We start from the raw sequence: 19737 nt of genomic DNA, 5'->3' as shown, positions 1-19737 counted from the left end.
CAGGTAACAGTAGCATTCCCAAGGATGGTTGACGACAGGCAGAGGACTGATTGTAAATTTCGACCGACCGACCCGGACTTCGCGATGTCACAGCCTCGAATGCAAAATGAGAGAATAACAATAAGACTGATAAGTGAAATTTATTCATTTCAAATAAGTAGAAATGAAAACCAACACGAACTAATAATAAAATGGTCATTCCACTAGTAAGTAATTATAGCGAGTTGCATAAGCAAAGGCTTAATAACAAGGAGAGGGTCATGTTTTTGCGTGAAATTAATCAAGATTGTTATCGGCTCGCCCTTCGACCGATTGCGGCCAAAGGAACTGGGAGTTAAGAGGTCATTTATTATTATTTATTGTACACCTTAGGGCTAGGTCCCATTTGCTATGTTGCGCCCCGTCGTCTTCCGTCACGTTGGATTAACGCAGAGCAACATATAAGTTGTATAGAATTTCGACGTACATCAATGCACGTCAATGTCAAACCTACAGAAAAAAAGGAGCCGTCGCAACGGAGCGCAACGTAGCATGCTCTTACTTGATATTTGACTCATTGGAGCATTTTCCGGGTTTCCCTACTTTTTCTCAATAATTGGCATACGCATATCAACAGATTCTCGTTTACTCAGATATAGACTTTGTTTACGACTTCTTCAAATCAAGCACCATTTTTAAGGTACCTCTTATTTCATGAAAAAAAATGAACCAATTACCGATTTCCGTGGTCAATCGAGATTTATTTTTTTACTATTGCAGAGCATCAAAAAATATGAAATAACAAATGATTAAACGTCATCAAGAATGACATCTCCTTAATAATTTTTCAACTGAATTGCAAATTACTTCGTAATAACTATAATTTCCTAAATAATCAACTCTTTGTTCGAAGTTAAGGTCAGAAAGTAGCACGCGACGCCAGCGAAGGGTAGCTAATACTATGTTATTCGCGTGAGAACCTTTCACTGTTTCCTTTTCACATTAAATGATCATTTTACTTTTGTTTATCATTTTATCGCCGTAAAAATCTATAACCGATGCAGTCTGCAACAATGTTTCCTGTGAAAATTGTTACACATAATTTAAGACGTTGCCGCTTGAAATATTTGCCATTACTTTTATTATAGGCGTTCTATCTCGCATCCTTGCATAGTTTTAGTTACATTATAACTCCCCGAAGTCGAGGGCCTCAAATTTCGAAGATCGATGTGAGTTTACTACCGACTTCAACCCTTTTTGGGAATGTTATTGTTGCTTACACGCCTAATACGAATTCTAGGGCGGGAAACACTGGTAACTATTTTTATTTTAGATTTTGTGTAATGTAATTATAAATGGACAATTATAAATTATACAGTGCAATTTGTAATATCATTGAAAATAACTTTTTGGCTACGTCACAATCATGAATCATACGTCACACATAATAATTAATCTCTCAATAGGTACCTACTCGTACAATTTTTATATATGTTTTATTATACCCTTTAAAATTTGCACCTATTTTATACATCGGTGGGCTCTAATCAAATTTACTTGTTACTGTTCTTTAGTTGTTTTATGTACATTACGTATTATTTCAGGACTTAAAAGCAATTCTTTTTTCTGATAACGCACTGTACTGCGAGCTTCGTTGTCTTAATCATTAGTTAAGAGGCGTTTTATGGCGAGGTAGTAAAACATTTATGCGACCGTGAATTACACTAACATACAGGAATCTTGTGTTCCACATAGGGTTGTCTACTAAATTGTTTGTTAATTATCGAGTCCTAACTATTAGACAAAAGTAATTCTATGGATTTCAAATTAGTGTCGCGAACCCTAGCTTATCCAAATAGGTATGTATATTAGAACCAATCCTTTATAGGTATTTTTGTACATTTGATATACCTAGTTTTTTGATTTTAAAGACTACTTATAATATTCTATACCATTCTAATATTATAAAACTATTATATTTAATTCATAATTTGTTACTGTTATTAATTAAAAAAAAAAATACCTAATAGTCGAAGATTTAGAAAATACATATTCTAAACCGTAATTCAATGTCGTTATTGAATTACGGTTTAGAATATGTAATATATATGCTTGTCTGTTGGTTGGTTTATTTGTTGTGCCATATCAGACCCCCTATTTAGGTAGGAAGATAAAGGTCGATGTTTAATATCTATGTTAATAAAGCCCAAAATGGCATGTTCCATTGAATATCCTTCGTCATAACTGCGCGCTAATTTATATTGTTTGTGTTCGTAACTGGTTTCTTGTTGTCTAGTTAGTTAATAACATTCCTGCAGTTACAGATACACATAAATCATCCCGTGTTTACTGTACAAGGGAACTGCTATTAAACGTGAAATCCACGGGTCGAAATATTCGGACCGCGGTGCCAGTTGTCAAAGTGTTTTATTTGAATAGGTTAAGGCGCTTTGCACCCGCACACAAGCGCCGTCATCACATTTTTATATTTTTTATTTATTTAAGTATAATGAAATGATAAATGATTACGCAACACTCACAGATCATCAAAAAGAGAAAGAAAAAAACCCGGGCCACACGCGACAAAGAATTTAGAACAAAGTACGAGTATTATGGAAGCGGTGGTGGTGTAATGGTTAAGACGCCCGCCTGTGGATTGAAATGACCTTGGTTCGAATCCTACTCGTGCCACATGAGTTTGTATACCAATTTGACTCATGTATAGTTTTCATCGACCACCACTTGCTTCCGATGAAGGAAAACATCGTGAGGAAACCTGCGCACCGGTTGATTGTTATTAACTTGTGTGTGAAATGGATAAGGCAATGGCAAACCACTCCATTAATAATGCCAAGAAAGTTGTTGTGTGTGTTTCATTCCACATAATGACCACGACCCTCAGCCATGAGGAATACGACTATGAAGAAGGACGAGTATTATATTTAGTTTTCTATAATACAATGTGGACTCAGTTAGCTAAACGTATTTTGGTGGCCATCACAGTTTTCGATTTATTATTATTTAGAAATGATCGGGACAGTGCTGGATTTAAGCATAGACAACACAGACAGTTGCCTATGGGTCGCCATAACAAGAGGGCCGCCACACCATCACAAAAATACATAGGTACATTTTATAAGGCTTTGAATGGCCACCATTGATAAAATAAATATATGGCCACCTATAGCTTTACCATTTCTTTTGTTATCTCTTTTTATATTTGCTTTATCTTCTTGTAACATTTTCCATTTCGAAAAAGAGAAAGAAAAACTGAGATAGTACACAATAAAAGTCATATTAATTGACCGAATATTATAAAAATGGTGGAAATCAACTTTGTCACCATTACTGAAAGCGTATTGTGTCACCACAATTCAGTTTCCCTTTATTTTGAATTTGCGACCCTTTTACTTTCACAAAGAGTGGGTGCTGTTGTGTCCTCATAATAGGCCTTATTCAAATGCTTTAAAAGTGTGTTCCTTCTGTTACCTACCTGTTTGTTGATAAAAGATTGGATTTTTTAATTTGAATTTTAATTTCGAGTTTGTTACCTAATTAGTATATCTTAGTGGAGTAACAATAATTAGACGATATGTAATTTTAGTTTGTATTCCTTTCATTGTAATACATAGGTGTAAGATTGGTCTAGACTATTTTTCGTGGCACAAAGACACGCTTGAAAATCCAGAGGTTCAGACCTACGTCTCAATTAAAGATCTTTATTTTTCGCAAAGAAATTACACTTTATTTATTAAAGCTACTGTAATACAATATAATGATTATAATTTAATTAACTAAATTAAATTACTGTAAGCACTCGACACAAAACAAAAACTTAAAAATTCGTAATTAAATATTTGTGGATCACTTCACTATTAGCCTCTTGGTTACGAGTATCTCCAAACTTAATCCCATGGAAGCAAAGGGAACAAACCGAGACATTTTTCTTCGGCTATTTAGCTAAACAATTTTCGATGATAACACAAAGGCGATTGTCTTGCACGATAACTTAAGAAGAGGTTTTTTAAAATATTTTAATGGTTACGAAACGATCTCAAGAGATATTCTTGAATGCTTGAGAGGTCGCAATATTCTTATGAGATAAAATCATTTCACATTTTAATTTATAAAGGATTATTTGATAATGAAATAAGCAGTTACATTGCAGGTTTTCAACATTTTACCCACATTAACATAGTTTATAACACAGTTATATAAAAGCTTGTAAAAAGTAGTAAAGCGGCCCTTGGGTTACGAGAAGAGCTCGGAAGCAACGCGGAAAACACTATAAGATGAGAGAGAGAGAGAGACGCTCGTTTAAGTGATCCGTCTGTTTGTCTGGGAACGTACCTATTTGATTGTAATTTTTTGCTCTAGATTTCTTTGAATATCTGCTTCTATTTCGTTATCCATTGCTGTGAATATTTTTTTCGCCCTGAGATTACATGTTCAATGTCTCTAAGACAACTCAGTTGTTAATAAAATATTTTATTTTCAGTTCACGTGTTGCGCGACACGGAGTTACCTCTGGAAGTGGCTCTAGCGTTAGGACCTGACGTGCAGTTCGTGCTCAAATATGTGGATTCTGGTGAGTACGAGCGTATTTATACTGATTTTTACCAATCACAATGCGGTATAGTTGTAGTCGCATTGCAATACCGCACGGTGATTGGTTGGCTGCGTGTCAATGCGAAAAGTTTTGTTTTGTGTTTGGTTATTTAAATACCTTTATACAGTTATCTTTTTATCCAATCAAGTAGCTATAGGATTACGAGTTCCAGTGTGTTACAAAATGTGTGTGTTTTTGTTTATAAAAAACAATCACCTAAACTAGCTCCTAAAATACTCGCTAAGTAATTGCTTGCCGCCGATCGTGACAAGACTAATGACGTCACTGCCTCCAATTGCCCCCGGGTTATTAGTTTTTCTCCCCCTTCAAATGTCACGCGTAATAGATATCCGCTGAATCTAATTTGATGCGATGTTTGTTTCGCTTTGTCTCAAGGACTATTGCTGGGCCAATCATGTAACTGATTTTGTAATAGGATTTTGGTAAACTAAAATTAATACGGGCTTCGTGTTCTTTTGTAAAAGGCAACATTCATTAAAAATAATATTGAGATTGATCATTTAGGAAATTGTCTTTACTTTTGTTTTAGAGACTAGTCTAGACTAGCATTGCGTATAATTATACGCATAGAATTGCATAGAATTCTATGCAATCTGTACTGTATATGCATTTGGGGAGCATTGAACTACGGTGACTGAGTGTTAATTTGGAAATTACATATATTTTTATCAAGTTTGAAACTTGTAACAGTGGTTGTGCGAAAAATGTATGATTGCAATATCACTGCTATATATACCACCATTGTTCTATCATATTTCTTTTATCTATGGTTCTATGTATAAATAAATTCATTCAAAACATCTATAAATAAGTTCATGCCCTTTCTACATCAAAGTCTTAAACGTTCGCCCGAGACAATAAACTCAAAGTGAATTTGTAGCCACGGCCAAGCCGGATACCGATGTCTCAGAATGCTAATGTCTGTAGAAATAAATCTAGAACTTTTATTGTCGAAGGTATTTATTTATATACACTTTATTTAGGTATACAAGTTAGGCGACCGAGCTTTGCTCGATACATAATATATAATTGTTTGTTTTTTTTTTGTATGGAAACGAATTATATTATCATGGATCTGATGAAGACCATTAAATACGAAAATTCGATATACGAAATTAAGTAAAATTGTTAGATCTGTCGTTTTGGAGAAATAATAATCACACGTACGAATATAACATAATTGTTACAAAGCAATCGCGTACAAGCAAATCAAAGATTTATCTTTGTTTTTTCAATTATAAAAATAGTGATTTTAAGTTTCTATGATATTACTTTTTCCTATATATATACCTATGTATACCTTCATATTCGTACCTTAGATTAGAATTTGCGATGTGATCTAGGTTTAAAGTTTAAGCAAGTAATGTTGAGACATTATAATAAATTTTGGTCCACTAATAATGACTCTCTGAGCGATTTCCCGGTTGGAAATGCGAAAGTTCGTGAGGACGTATGTGTGTATGTTTGTTCTCGTGATTTTTCACGCAAAATCTACTATGTTATGAAATTTGGTATGGGGGTAGAATATAAACTGGAATAACGCATAGGGTACTTTTTATCTAGTATACATATATAATTGAATCGTGATCTGATCTAAAATTTTAATTGGGCCGAGAAACACATTAAAGATTGATAAAATACTACGTTATCATTCTACTACAATCAAGAATGCACACACGAATAAATCGTGTTTCGACAGACGCACACTAACGCACGATTCACCTGTTGTGGAGCCTCTCTGCGCAGACGCAGGTTGTAACATTACAACATATCGTTGTCTCTGTCTAGCGCGGAAGGTATGAGCGGGATGTGTATACAAATCCCGCGTCGGTAAAACAGTATGCTGTTTAACCGACACCAAACTGGACCAACGGTCGTTCATAGCGGGTTTAACTTAGTTTTAACTTAGCACCGCCACTAAGCGTGTGTTTCACGCGAAATAACTCGATTTTAAGGGAATGTTATTCAAATCAGTAAGTTTGAATTAGCAACGGTTTATGTGTAGTTTTGAAAGTGTTTTAAGTGGAGTGTCAGTGTTGTTGTGTGACTAAAGTGTGGATATACAGCCTTCATCTCGGATGCTGATTGCAAGCTTCGGTGCTATAGAAGATTGTGTAGTGAAGCCTACTTGGCTTTTAGTTTGTGAAAGTGATTCTGTGTTGAGTGTGGCCCAAGTAGTGATTCGTTATCTTCAACTAAAGGGTATGTACTAAAGTTCTATGTAACGGGATATCAATATTGTTTTTACAGGCAGTTTTATATGAAGTAACGATGTCACAGAGATGGGAAAATCGACTGTATCGCTCTTGATGTCAAGGTCGATTTTTGCATGCAATAGTTTTGGAATTTGACACAAAAAAAGTTAAATTGGAAAAAAGTTGTAATTGTCAGATATTTTTTGTGTAGGCAGTTGATTTATTTCCCGTTGGAATAAATTAATAGTTAAGATAATAAGGTGTGGCAAAAATTTTGCCTTTTTTAACCTCGTGAAATCTTCAGAAACCAAGATTTAAAAAAAAAGTCATATAAAATGCATTGGCCGTACAAGATAAGGCTTCGTTGATGAAATTCTAACTCGGATAACGTCACATGTGAGTGAATTCTATTGGTCTGGAGGCAGCTCGCCCACACCGCGCTATGTTATTTTTGGAAAGTAGGCGCGCGCGCAACTTTGAGGAACAAAATTAAAATTTTGCCTGTGAAAAATCTCTTATCTCTAACCGGTACAGTGATAAAATAAATATATTACGACAAATCACACAGATTGAGCTAGCCCCAAAGTGAGTTCGAGACTTGTTACGGGATACTAATTCAACGATACTATATTTTATAACAAATACATATATAGATGAACATCCGAGACCCGGGCCGATCAGAAAAAGATCGTTTTCCATAATGACCCGACCCCCAGTCGGGTAATAAGCACTTTACGGGCTGTCAAAGTGAAAATTTTGTATTAAAAAGTGATAATTTTATAAACTATATTTAAAAAAAACGATAATAAATTCTATAGAATAGATGTAAGCTGTAATCTATGAGTTAACTTATAAATAGTCAAAAAAAATCTGGACTAGCTCAATAAAAAGTGTTAAATTTTCTTGATTTTTATTCTAGTCTGTGCTAATGCATAGATGGTATTTTTAATATTATTCCATATCCTTCTATGAATATTGTACGTGGCGATTAAAGGATAGAAATACATTGACAGCTGATAGGCAACAATATCATATTCAAAGAGACATGGACCAGTCACCCAAACCAAACAAATTCACAAGTTGGGTTTGCGCCCGACTCTTTGGGAAGAAACTGAGAGTAAACCCACCTATGCCCAAGGTGGGTCAACGTCAGTAAGGCGGCCAGTCCTAAAATCAAATCAGAATCTTCGTAAAATTTCAAGGTTTACTTTTACGCAAAAACATCAAATATTGTCAAAATATATTTTTACGCAAACCCTGAGCTTTGTGGCGTCACAGCCGGGAATGAAACTTGAAACACCTGGATGAGAAGAAGCGGAGCAAAGACTCGGGGTACAGGCAGTATATAAACACGAGCCATAGATTGTTGTGTCGACTGCGCCCTTCAAAGGAGTTCAACGCGCCGCTGCGCGCTGCTTAGAGGAATACCAATCACGACTAGGCGATAGATTTCTATGTATACATACATACAAACTGTTACCATTGTTTGTACTACTGAAGAATTATCCTCAGTATTCTCTTTATAATATAATCTATTATTACATATTGTAAAAAGAAGCCTGTGTTATCTCATCTGCCACTATGAACGCGCTTAACTCAAAAACTACGGACGGATTTTTTGCATGGTTTTCACAAATATCTAGAGTGATGTCCTGGGGAAGGTCTAGTTGTATAATTTATTATGCTTTTACCCGAGCGAAGTCGGGACGAGCCGTTAGTCTAGACGAACTGCGCAATTTGCAAACGCGTTGGGATACGATTGATAAATTACATCTCCAGATCGATGATACCATGGTTCCAACCTAAAATATGATGGTGAATTTGTCTATTATGAAACAATGTATAAAAACATGAAAAGATCCATAAATCAAAAATTGTCATCCACTTCCCATCTTCAACAATCATCCCCTAAAATCGATATTCCGGTTTTTACAGGCAAGTATATTCAGTGGCCTGTACTTTTTTTGATTTATTTAATGAAACTATTCATAATAATAACCTTTTAACTTAATGCTAAAGAATGCAACACCTAAAAGGGAAGTTGAAAGGGGAAGCGGAGCGGTTAGTGCAGCATCTTAACATTTCTATATATATATATATAATACTGTTAAACTATTTGTACGTGCTAACGTGAATTAAAAAAAATATTCTACTTACGATAATCAGTCTTGCCCACTGCACCTCATACCTCACGATGATCTAGTGTTTCCCGCATAAAATTCTTTCCACGTAATATGCCCATAACAAATTGAAACGTTGTTTACAAATTTTCAAAATTAATAAGCATAAATTTCCCAACTACTTGCAAATTCAAATTCATTATCACTTCTATTAAGCTTTCTGTGTAATTATAAAATTTTGTTGTTACGTCTTCTTGTTTATGAGAGTATACATATAATTATGTATTTTGTATAAATAAGAAAATAAGATTATTGTCTATCAACTCTCATTAAAAAGCATACTACATCGAAATAATTAAAACTTCATTGAAAAAATGTTTGTAGTTCCGAATTAATTCGATTTGGATTGGCAGGGAATAGTTTTGATTTTAAAAAATAAAGAAAATAAAAATGCTATTGTGCAACTTGTTAGCAATTTGTTTAGTATTCAAATATCCAAACAGAAACGTAATACTTCCGCATGGCATCACATATAAAACTCAAAATACGTGATGATTGTGGCATTAATAAATTGCATAAGTAAGAATTAATTAATGTTATCGAATTTCATCAACAATATTTTGATATTAGGTATAGCTGATATACCTAAGTAAAAAAACCTATTGATTTTCGCAACATTAATAGATAGAATAAAAAAAATGCATTAGGTTTCGATTCAACTACACTGGCCATGAACAAAATAAAAATTCTTTAAAAAATTGAATACGTTTCAAAATTAGAACAACATAGGAGACAATTGCCTCGAAATGCTGGCTGAATCCCTTCATTAGGGATTTGTGAAGGTAGCATCCGTAAATAGTGAATGAAAAGGCGCATTCCGGACATTCCTCGCATTCTCAATTAGAACAGGTAACGGGTACGGCTGGAACGGTTCCTTATTGCCGCGTCACGCCTTGTTTTGATAAAATATTTGGATAGAATATTCTGTATTTCGTTTGGATAAACTAGAATATCTACAGCCAGCTCTGAGAATAATGTTTAGGAGAATTTAATGGGAAGAAGGCTGGTAGAAGTAATTTATATGAGAACTAGTTTGTGACCTTTGTTAATTTCGTTTTAGCCGCTTCAGTCCTGTGCGGTCCGATTCTCAGCCAATCGACCAAATGTTCGGACAAAATCGAAACTAGATTTTTTAAGACATTTTCAAAATGTAACGTTCGAAAAAGTTTTTGATCGAACTTCGTTGGAACTCCATCTATTCATAGAATTTCTGATAATACAGCGAACTCTTTAAAAAAAATTCGAGACTTGATTTTTTTTTTCAAAACTAGACGTAATGGTACATAATAAATGAAAATAATTTTCTAAACCCTAGTAATAAGCATTATTTTCATTCAGAGATAAAATCTCAAAAATATTGATAACGCTATAAATTGCATATCAACATTTTCCGCAAATAGTTGATAAACTACGACCAAGAATTAAAAAAAAGAACGCGTAACATACTTCACGTCCTCCCAGCTCGTTATTAAGACTGTAATGCCACTTTATTTTTTAGTTAAAAAGAATTTTATCTATTTCTTTTCATACCAGCACGCTCAAGTAGTATGCTACCTCAAGTAGTAGGTTTACAAACTAAAGTATTTTTATTGCCGATAGATGAAGAATACGGATACTAGCGTAGGGTGACAAGACTTCAGAATCTGACACGAATTTAATTGACATGACATTAAGGACTTCACGAATTAGAGGTTTTTCTTACGCCAATTTTTAAGTTAGAAAGTCGTTTTTGCGTACTACACTTGAAACCATAGACAATAATATAAAATATATATATATATTATTCTCTATGGTGTCTATTATTGTCTATGGTATATCTATATGTATATTTTATTTTTTATATTATTGTTTTATACTAGCCGTCGAATATTTTAGAAAATATGTACTATAAAGATAAATGCCTTTTAGTAATTTGATCATGTTCTGTATTCACCCGGCGTTAAAGACGTGGTTTATATTTTTGACAATATCTTGAACTGCTTACGGCTTTTGGTCAAGAATTTTCTGCCAACTTCTGGCCACCCTACTCTAGTTCAAAACAGGCCATTTGCTGTATCTACTAGAAGGTTGACAGGACTTGTAGAACTAGTTGGAGCGAGACGGAAGATAAGCTGTCTGTCACGAGAGATAGAGACAGAAGATAATGTCCCACGGCACATAACTAGTTGTTAATTACATACGCCTGATTAGAACAAGGCTTATCATGTTTCGAAGCGGGCACTTTGAAAAATGCTGGCATATCTACAGATCACTATCTAATGGCTGTTAATTCTAATGGACCATTCATAAATCTTTAAACTAGGAGAAATATTAGTGAAAGATTTATGGAATGACGTGTAAAATCTGTATTTTTATAGTGCGTTTTAAAGAAACCCGTTTCAGAGAAAATATCGAATGAGAATTTCATTCCTCGGATATATTTTTGCCCATGCGTCAATATCCCTTGAAGCAGGTTTTTTAAAGGTAGCTTAAATTTTTCTCAGTATCCAGTATAGGTACGATCAATTTCAAGAATTGAATAAGTAACAATCAAATAAACAAACTTACTAACTTTTGCATTTAGAATATGAGTTAAAACACATTCGACCCAAGGACCCGTGGAAATTTCGGTATAAAAAGTGCCCTATGTGCCATTCCAGGTCGTAATACCCATAGTTATACCAAATTTCATCACGTTAGTTCTAAGCGTCAGTGAATGCAATCTCGAGCGATATCCTGTCAATTTATATGTGAATTGAAACATAAAGAACGATATCAAACCCGTTCATATTTCACTTTAGATGCACATTGATAATTTAAAAAAAGATTACGAGAGTGTATGAATATTTTGCATAGCGATTACACACCTTTATTATTGTGGATGCAATGTGCAGACACGTTATTAAGTCTGCAAATATATTGTTTTTTCTGCATTCTTTTATACCAATAACAGAATAAGTTGCTCATTTTCATGGGAATTCCTAGGAGTTCTAATATGCATAGTTTATAGTAGTTAAAGTATTTTCTTGTTTTGCTCTCGGTAAACGCTGGGACGAAAAAGTAAATGCGGACCTTGGGCTCCGATGCACACTGCTGCGGAAAACGCCAAGTTGAGAGAGAGGTCGTCGAAATCTGGTTATAATGTGATGAACTTTTTCGATAAATTCTACCGTGTGTCGTATATAAGATATTGGTGAAGTGATAGAGGGAGCAAGCGAGATTTGTCAGGTTCATAGTGTAGTGGAAATAGGGATTTCCACTCTCTATGCATAGACCAGGATGTCTCTGCATGTATACCTCATACGCAACAGGCGTAATATTCTGTATAATGTATTTCTAAGCAGCTATAAATACACAACAAACTTTCCATCGATCCACTCTCATTTTCGTACATTTTGTTGGTTTTGACACCCCTGTCAAATTGTCGATAACATTATATTCATTCTGTAACACATATTTCTAAGCTTTAGAATATCGAGATTTGATTGGCTGACCTCACCGATTCAAATGCTTATTGTTAAAATTTCCACACACGACCTTCATCAGTTCCAATATGCCAATTTGTCCACCAGTGTATAAGTTGTCATCGTACAATTGTGGACAATGTCAGATGATCAGGGCTTGGAATCCGGAGAAAGTTGGCCACAGAGATCAAGTGGCCGGCCGGAACCAGTTTTGTGAATCGGCAAGTGTATGTGCTGATCGGAGTTGAGATAATTGGATGCGGTAACTTTCAACATTGTTTTTTAAGTCCACCAAGACTTTACTTTTATTGCCGCTGGATTTGAAGTCACTTATTCCCCTGTTTAGGCATGTTGTAATATCTGCAATAAAAATCAGTACTTCATAGGCACTGTTTGATTTGCATTGTTAATTCGTCAGTCATTTTAATATCTTTACTGTTGGGATATTGGCCTTCTTGATGAAGATGAGCCAAGATCCACAACCCGGGCGCAATATCGATTGGTTGGTTGTATCACCTGGACCCATATAATTCTTGCCAAAAATATAAGAAAGTGCTCGAGCCATCGAGTCTAACAACTACATCGACTTTTGCAAATACGCAATCATTTTAACTACTTATGACAAATGACTTTTTCTCTAGTAACATAAGATCGGTTGGTAGTAATTCTGTTAATCGAACTACTAGACGAAATTCTTTTTCATTTTAATATTCCAATGATGTTGGTAAGTTCAAAGATGTGCGGTAAATTAACATATCCAAGATTCATTCTCGATGTGTTTGTTTGCGCCCACTCGGCCACGCGCTCGTTTGCTTTCCTGTAGTTATTTCCCTCCACATCAGTTAAGATTGTATCTTAGAACATTATAATTTATCAACGTTTATTTCATACTAAGTAGTATCAAAGTTTAATGCCGACTACGCGCTATCGCCAAATTCAGACGGATGAGTTATTCAGGTCTGATCCCCAAAATTTGATACGTTAATTATTTTCTATTCCTTTCTAATTCCCCGTCCAGGGAATAAGAATAAATAATTAAATATTGTATTTCGGTCGGATCCCTATGCATATTTTGGTACATACAGTCTTTGTAAGTTTTGTTAGTTTGGTATACGAGTATATTTATTAATATTTTGGAGTGAGATCGGACAAATACATTTTAGAGTGGATCAGACCGGACAAAAGTAGTTATAATAATTAAGGGTGGATCCGGTTGATAGATCAGACTGGAATAACGCAGACAGATGCCGACGCGAATGAATGAACATTGCGTTGTTTATTTGAGAGCTATTATTTATCGCAAAGAAAAACCAACCATGTAAGCCGAATCCGCGCATAATGTTACTAAATAATCTTTCTTTTATCAATCTTCCCGGCCTAGCCAGCTCGAAGTAATCATAAGAAAGGGTATGCAAATAATTGTTTTTAATCTAAACACATCTTGTCGATTTCGTTTATTATTAAAGTAATCTGTGTCTAAATATAATAACATTATTTTATTCATTGTTATTGTTAAACTGGTTTTAGAGACACAGTTGTATTTTAACATATAACATGTGAGCAATTAAAACAGACAAAGTCAACCAATACGTTAAAGGGAAATGAATGTGGAATATTGCAACAAAGTAACCTGAAACGTGCGTTTGCTGCATTTCATACATGCATTGAATTGCATCGCAGAAATGACGTCTATTGTGACGTATTTGGATTGTAAGTAACTTTATCATGAAATGTTAATAGAAACTATATTACTTCTATCTAGTACCAGCTACCAGTAAATGGAACTTATTGATATTCTCTCTCTCTCTCATCGTCGCTTGTCCCTGGATACATTTGGAGCTGTGATGCGTAAAATTAACCATTATTTTTTAAAGATTTGCCTATGATTTCACAAACGGCCGCCTGCCAGGCTACAACCCTCTTTGGGAATACTATTGTTACCTATCAACAGTTAAGGCTATGTGTTCCTTAGTCACCTTGTACGACATCCACTGGAAAACACGGAGTGGTCCTATTCTAGGGCGGGACTACACTCCACTGGATCATGCAAATTATATTAGAACATGTAAACTAAAACCATAAATTTTTATTTCAACTTAGGCCCTCTGGTAACCAATTTTGTAAAAAAATTCCCGCGGAAGCGAAGCAATATTGCTGCAACAGAGTAGTTAGAAGATTTACACCAAGGCGAAATACTGTATAAACAATGTAGTGGTATCATAGATTACGTCCGAAGCCGCGAATAAATGGTTCTATTGTAAAAACGTGCGATTCTCCCATGTGTATTGTTCCGATCTTAATTGTCGAGGTCTCATTGTAGTGTTATCTAGATAGACGGCTGGGTCAGACTAAAAAGAATGAGAAATTTCTATTGAAGACATACATGTTATATAAGAGACGCAAGTATTTTTTTTATTGTTTATATTAATTGGCTACCAAACCAAGAGTCCAGCGCGGGAGATGAAGCGAAAAGCAGAGGCCTTTCTGAAAATGCTTTTTCTTTTGATGGCGCCTCAAAAGTAAAAAAAGGCGACTCCATATAGACAGCGGGAAGTGGCGAGGATAAAGAAGAAGATAAGAGAAGCAGATATCTAAATAGGATTAAGAGTCAGGGAGGCGGCGGCGGCGGTTGTGTTCTAAACTTTCGTCTGTGGTCGAAATGTCCTAGGTTTTAATCTTAACTGGGCATCCTTCTAAAACGAATTTTTCAGTCATGTTATAGTGTTCTTCTATATTTCACAATGTTGCGTTGGCGCATGTCAAACTTAAAAATTTTGCAAGTATTTTTTCTATGCTTTTCTCGATAACATTACATTGGTTTACTATATTGGTGTTTTTGCCATACAGTAAATACCCAAGAAAGTAATAATGGCTTTGTCCTTTGAAACAAATATTCTTGAACGTAACCAATAATGGACATAAAATTCCACACCATAGCCTCACATTCACATTATCTCGCTACTTTCGTCCAAACCAGTTTTCCACTGGAGCGGCTCTATAAAATTAATAAGGTCGGCAGAACCTCGTAAATATACATAAATAAATATACAACGCTCGATTACCATAGGCTGGTCATTTAACGGTCGCTATGGACCATACAACTCAGCTAATGTATTGCTGGAATTTTGTATATTTTCTAATTGGCTTGTTTTGTTTTCTATGTGTCTGTATGATTAGTTACAATCGATGATAAATATATGTATTTTTATTCCACCTTCAAATTTTCTCTCTCTTTGTCTCTTTCCCGGCTTCGATCGGGTAAATAAATAATAAATTATACTCCTAAACCTTACTCAGAAATCACACTAACTTATTATCGCGAACAAACAGACAGACGTGGTAGATAACTTTGTTCAACAATACATATGAGAAACATTGAATTTTGATGAGATATATTTTTATTTGGGTTACGGGAAAGCGATGGATGAGACTGGCAGGAGACCATAGAAAGTGGTACGAAAAAAAGGAGGCCTGTACCACAGATTATACAATACTTCCAGTGGTACTAACTAGTAGTTAATGTCAGCTGAAAATGATGACATTTTACGTGAGTCAAAAATTTTTGAAAACAGTTAGAAATTCTTTTAAATGAAGATAAAAATAATACATACATTTTCTATTTGTTTACAAATTCACCAAATATGAAAACAGAAAACCGCGATACAGTTTTAAAAGGGCTATGGCTTCTTCCAGATCAGTACCTTTTGAATACGAAGTTGTTCTTTCAAGAATTTTATTGGTTTTATTTCCACCTGAATATGTCACAATTCTCGTAGTTATCAGTAGTAAATCCGGAAGTGTCTTGTTATTTGTTCAGTAGGCTGGGTGTCTTGCAAATATTGGCTTTAGATTACGTATCGTAGTGGGTCTTTTGGTAAGTAGCTAGATAAAAAAAATATTTTATTAGATTTTGCCCGTGGCCTCGCTCGCGTTTAATTCGTGCGTCCACTCATAAATTATTATTGTAAATATCACGGGTTCTAAGTAACGTGTCGCGATGAAACTTATACCAGATTTTAAGTTAGACTATCCGCTATATAACCTCCAATATGTGAAAACTACATCTAAATCAATATAGTAGTTTTTGCGTGATATGACATACAGACAGGCAGACTAAAATTTTAAAAACAAAATATTTTAGATTCTATTAGTCCTCCCCTACATATTTTTCTTTAAGATCTACTCGTATGTACAGACCTAGCCCACTTACGGTTTTATTATCTAGACAGATACAAAATACAGACATATTGATAGCTACGATCTAGTTATTGTAATGATTGATAGCTATATATGTCTACCCCGTAAGAGAAAGAAACGTAGCTTATGTTTTTTTTTCTTATATGTTTCATAATTTTCCGTAAGGAATTTGATGGTTAAAATTATGTTATTGTTTAGAGTATTTGTTATATCGTGAATATTCTTCTCCATTCACTATATGAATCTTCCTAGAAATTTATCTCTAATACCAATGTCCGGACACCCACCTCGCGTTAAGTTACATTGAGTAAAACCAGTAGATCCAACTATCATTTATTTACAACATACAAAATAGATATCACGCATGTCAGTTCCATAAATAAAGTTGCGTTTGGTTTTAGTTTCGTTGCATTGTTTCTGTAACATAAATCAATGTGTCACAATCAATTATAAATGAGTTATGTAAGCTGCATATCTATCGGGCGATGTCAAGCCTTCACGTGGCTATTATTAACTTAGCTTCGGTTGGGGAATTGCGTTTACATATGTTTGTTATTAAATGTATAAATATTTAATTTAGGTCTATACTCATGTACCTTAACAAAATTATGATGTGTCTTAGTAATGTAATGTCCAAATGTAGTTCCAGACATAAAGTTCTGCACAATACATATGCTTTTCAAACAATTTTTTGAAAATAATAATAAGATGGAATAAATCTGGAATCGAACGGGAATCGAGTCGTGAAATAAAATCACGTTTGGCTAATAATAGCATAAAGTATTTCTTCAATATTATGAACAGAGGAGTGTATTTGTAAAAGCCAAATAGTTAAAGACTAGAGATCGTTGAATTTATTTAAATCCATTTGTACAAGGCCAGTATCATGTATGAAAATATATGAGTCGTTCACATGTGCGTACAATTCCATACAATACACGTTACACATTACGCGCACACATCATACAACAGCTGCACATACTACAACAGCTGTACATTACACTAACATTAAATAAATAACAATCGTATGGATTCAATCACGCATCAACTCCAATGTAAATAAGTGTAGCTGTGACAGCTATCAGAATAATAATCCTATCGTATCAATGTAATCCGTATCGGAATCAACGAGATAAATTCTACAGCACGCGCTAGGTGAAAGCTTTTTTTAAACACCCGTTTGACCTACTTGGTGAAAGGAGATTGAAAACGATAAAAGCATAACTCTCTTCGTCCTCATGGCTAAGGGTCATGATCATTACGTGGAATTAAACCACACATAACAACTTTCTTGGCATTAGTAATGGAGTGGTTTGCCGTTGCCTTCTCCATTTCACACATAAGTTAATAATCATGAAAACTACATGAGTCAGATTGGTACTCTGTGGCACGAGTAGGATTCAAACCTGGGACCTTTTGATCCAAAGGCGGGCGTCTTAACCATTACACCACCACCGCTTCTAAAGCATAACTATTACATGCGTATTACAGACCCCGAGATTCTAATAAGATTCAGATTTAAATACAGAAATAAATAAAAAAATGAAAAAGGAAGCTGGCCATCTAATTATGTGAAGAATTGATATATAAAATCAAGTCAAAGATCGTACGTAGATGATAAAAGTGTAGCATGAGACTACGTTTGGTGATGGGATAACGATGAAGACTAAAAGTATATAAAACAAGCTAATACTACATTTACTTATCTAATTATAGATGCCAAGGAACATACACGAAAGTCATATTCTCATGAAAGTAAACATAAAAAGTTATAGTCTACACACCATACAATTTAAACTGATTAATATGTATGTCTAACACGTAAGCGGTAAAAACATTAATAGTCGTAAAATGACCCTTTTGAACGTAAAGACAGTAAAAATTAAGTTCCACGGGCTGTTTATACAATTATCCGGTTAAACAACTGCCCTTCTGAGTGACCAAGGTGTGATGGCAGATGAGCATAGCATAGCACGCGTCACTGACTCCCTCCTTATAGAAGTTTTTGCACCTGACGACTATTTTTAGAAACATACAGCTGATACAAGCAATGACAATTTCATTATTGAAATTGAATAATTTACCGGACGTGCTGTTATTGAGTAATTTATCTATCTACATGTTGTAGTAGCAAATTTCTAAACGAATTTTGATGGAAAACAAACAAAATGTCTGCATTGCTGTGCTTAAATACTTTAGCTTGCAACGAAATAGACTTTTAGATGTTGTTTCAGGATCATTATCGGATTTAAGTTTACTCATGAGAATTCATGAGTAAACTTAAATCCGTCAATTTTTTATTTTGCTTTAAGTATGTCTCTATGTAACGAATGTGGTGTTTAGAAAAATGTGTAGCCCTATTTGTATTGCTTCCATTCCAAAAAGAGAGTTCGCGGTAAAATTTAATGATCAGGCAAGTTATTTAACAAATGGTCATAATCGTTTTATAACAGTGTTATAACCAGCTATTTCGTTGTTTACCTGGTCCCTGTGTTAGTATAATTTGCCATAAAAATATACGTGTGTTGGTGGTTGTCTACGTGACGAGACATCCTAATGGCCAAAGTTTCGACAACTATAACCAATATAATATTATAAAGAGAAAAATATCTGTACTTTTGTTTGTTATGAATAAACTCAAAAACTACTGACCGATTGTAATTTGTTTGACGCAGTATTAAACTAGATCTTCAGGAGTAACATTCCAAATTTTAGCGAGAAAAATTGTGACTGAAATAGTTTAGTTCACTTATTGTCTAATGGATTGTGAAGTTGAGAACCAAAAGACAAATTTTTCCAACATTTTAATTAACCGCGGTATAATAAAAAATGCCGAATATGATAAGGAAATGTTGTACACTTCACTGAAGTTAGACCCAACTTAAATGCTAGACTTGTCATGGGCAATACTAACTCAATAATACCATAGTATATAATATTAAAACAATATATTGTTTTGCTTTAATTGTTTCTATTCAGTTTGCCGTTAGTGAACCTCGTGTTTGTTGTAATGCATCAATAGGGCTAGCGAATAATACGAGCGCTCCAAACTCCACTGTGACCTTATCTCCAAAAACTAACTATTATTTTTAATAATTTTCAAGTCAATTATT

The 19737-nt window shown here is 34.5% G+C and overlaps 1 protein-coding gene across 3 annotated transcripts in view; it reads left to right on the top strand.

The window, feature by feature from the left end:
- Window positions 1-19737, top strand: part of ASPP (Ankyrin-repeat, SH3-domain, and Proline-rich-region containing Protein) — a 275934-nt gene that overhangs the window by 87134 nt on the left and 169063 nt on the right. For 2 of the 3 annotated variants that reach the window (XM_053752603.1, XM_053752606.2), the window contains exon 4: window positions 4478-4567. In XM_053752603.1, coding sequence (XP_053608578.1) covers window positions 4478-4567 — 90 coding nt within the window. Of the gene's footprint in view, window positions 1-4477; window positions 4568-6488; window positions 6812-19737 lie in introns of those variants that run through there. The other variant, XM_053752605.1, reaches the window with a different exon arrangement.

This window comes from Plodia interpunctella, chromosome 12 (genome assembly GCF_027563975.2).
Source record: "Plodia interpunctella isolate USDA-ARS_2022_Savannah chromosome 12, ilPloInte3.2, whole genome shotgun sequence".
NCBI lineage: Eukaryota > Metazoa > Arthropoda > Insecta > Lepidoptera > Pyralidae > Plodia > Plodia interpunctella.
Note: the sequence above shows the minus strand (reverse complement) of the source record. Positions and strands in the feature narration are given on the sequence as shown.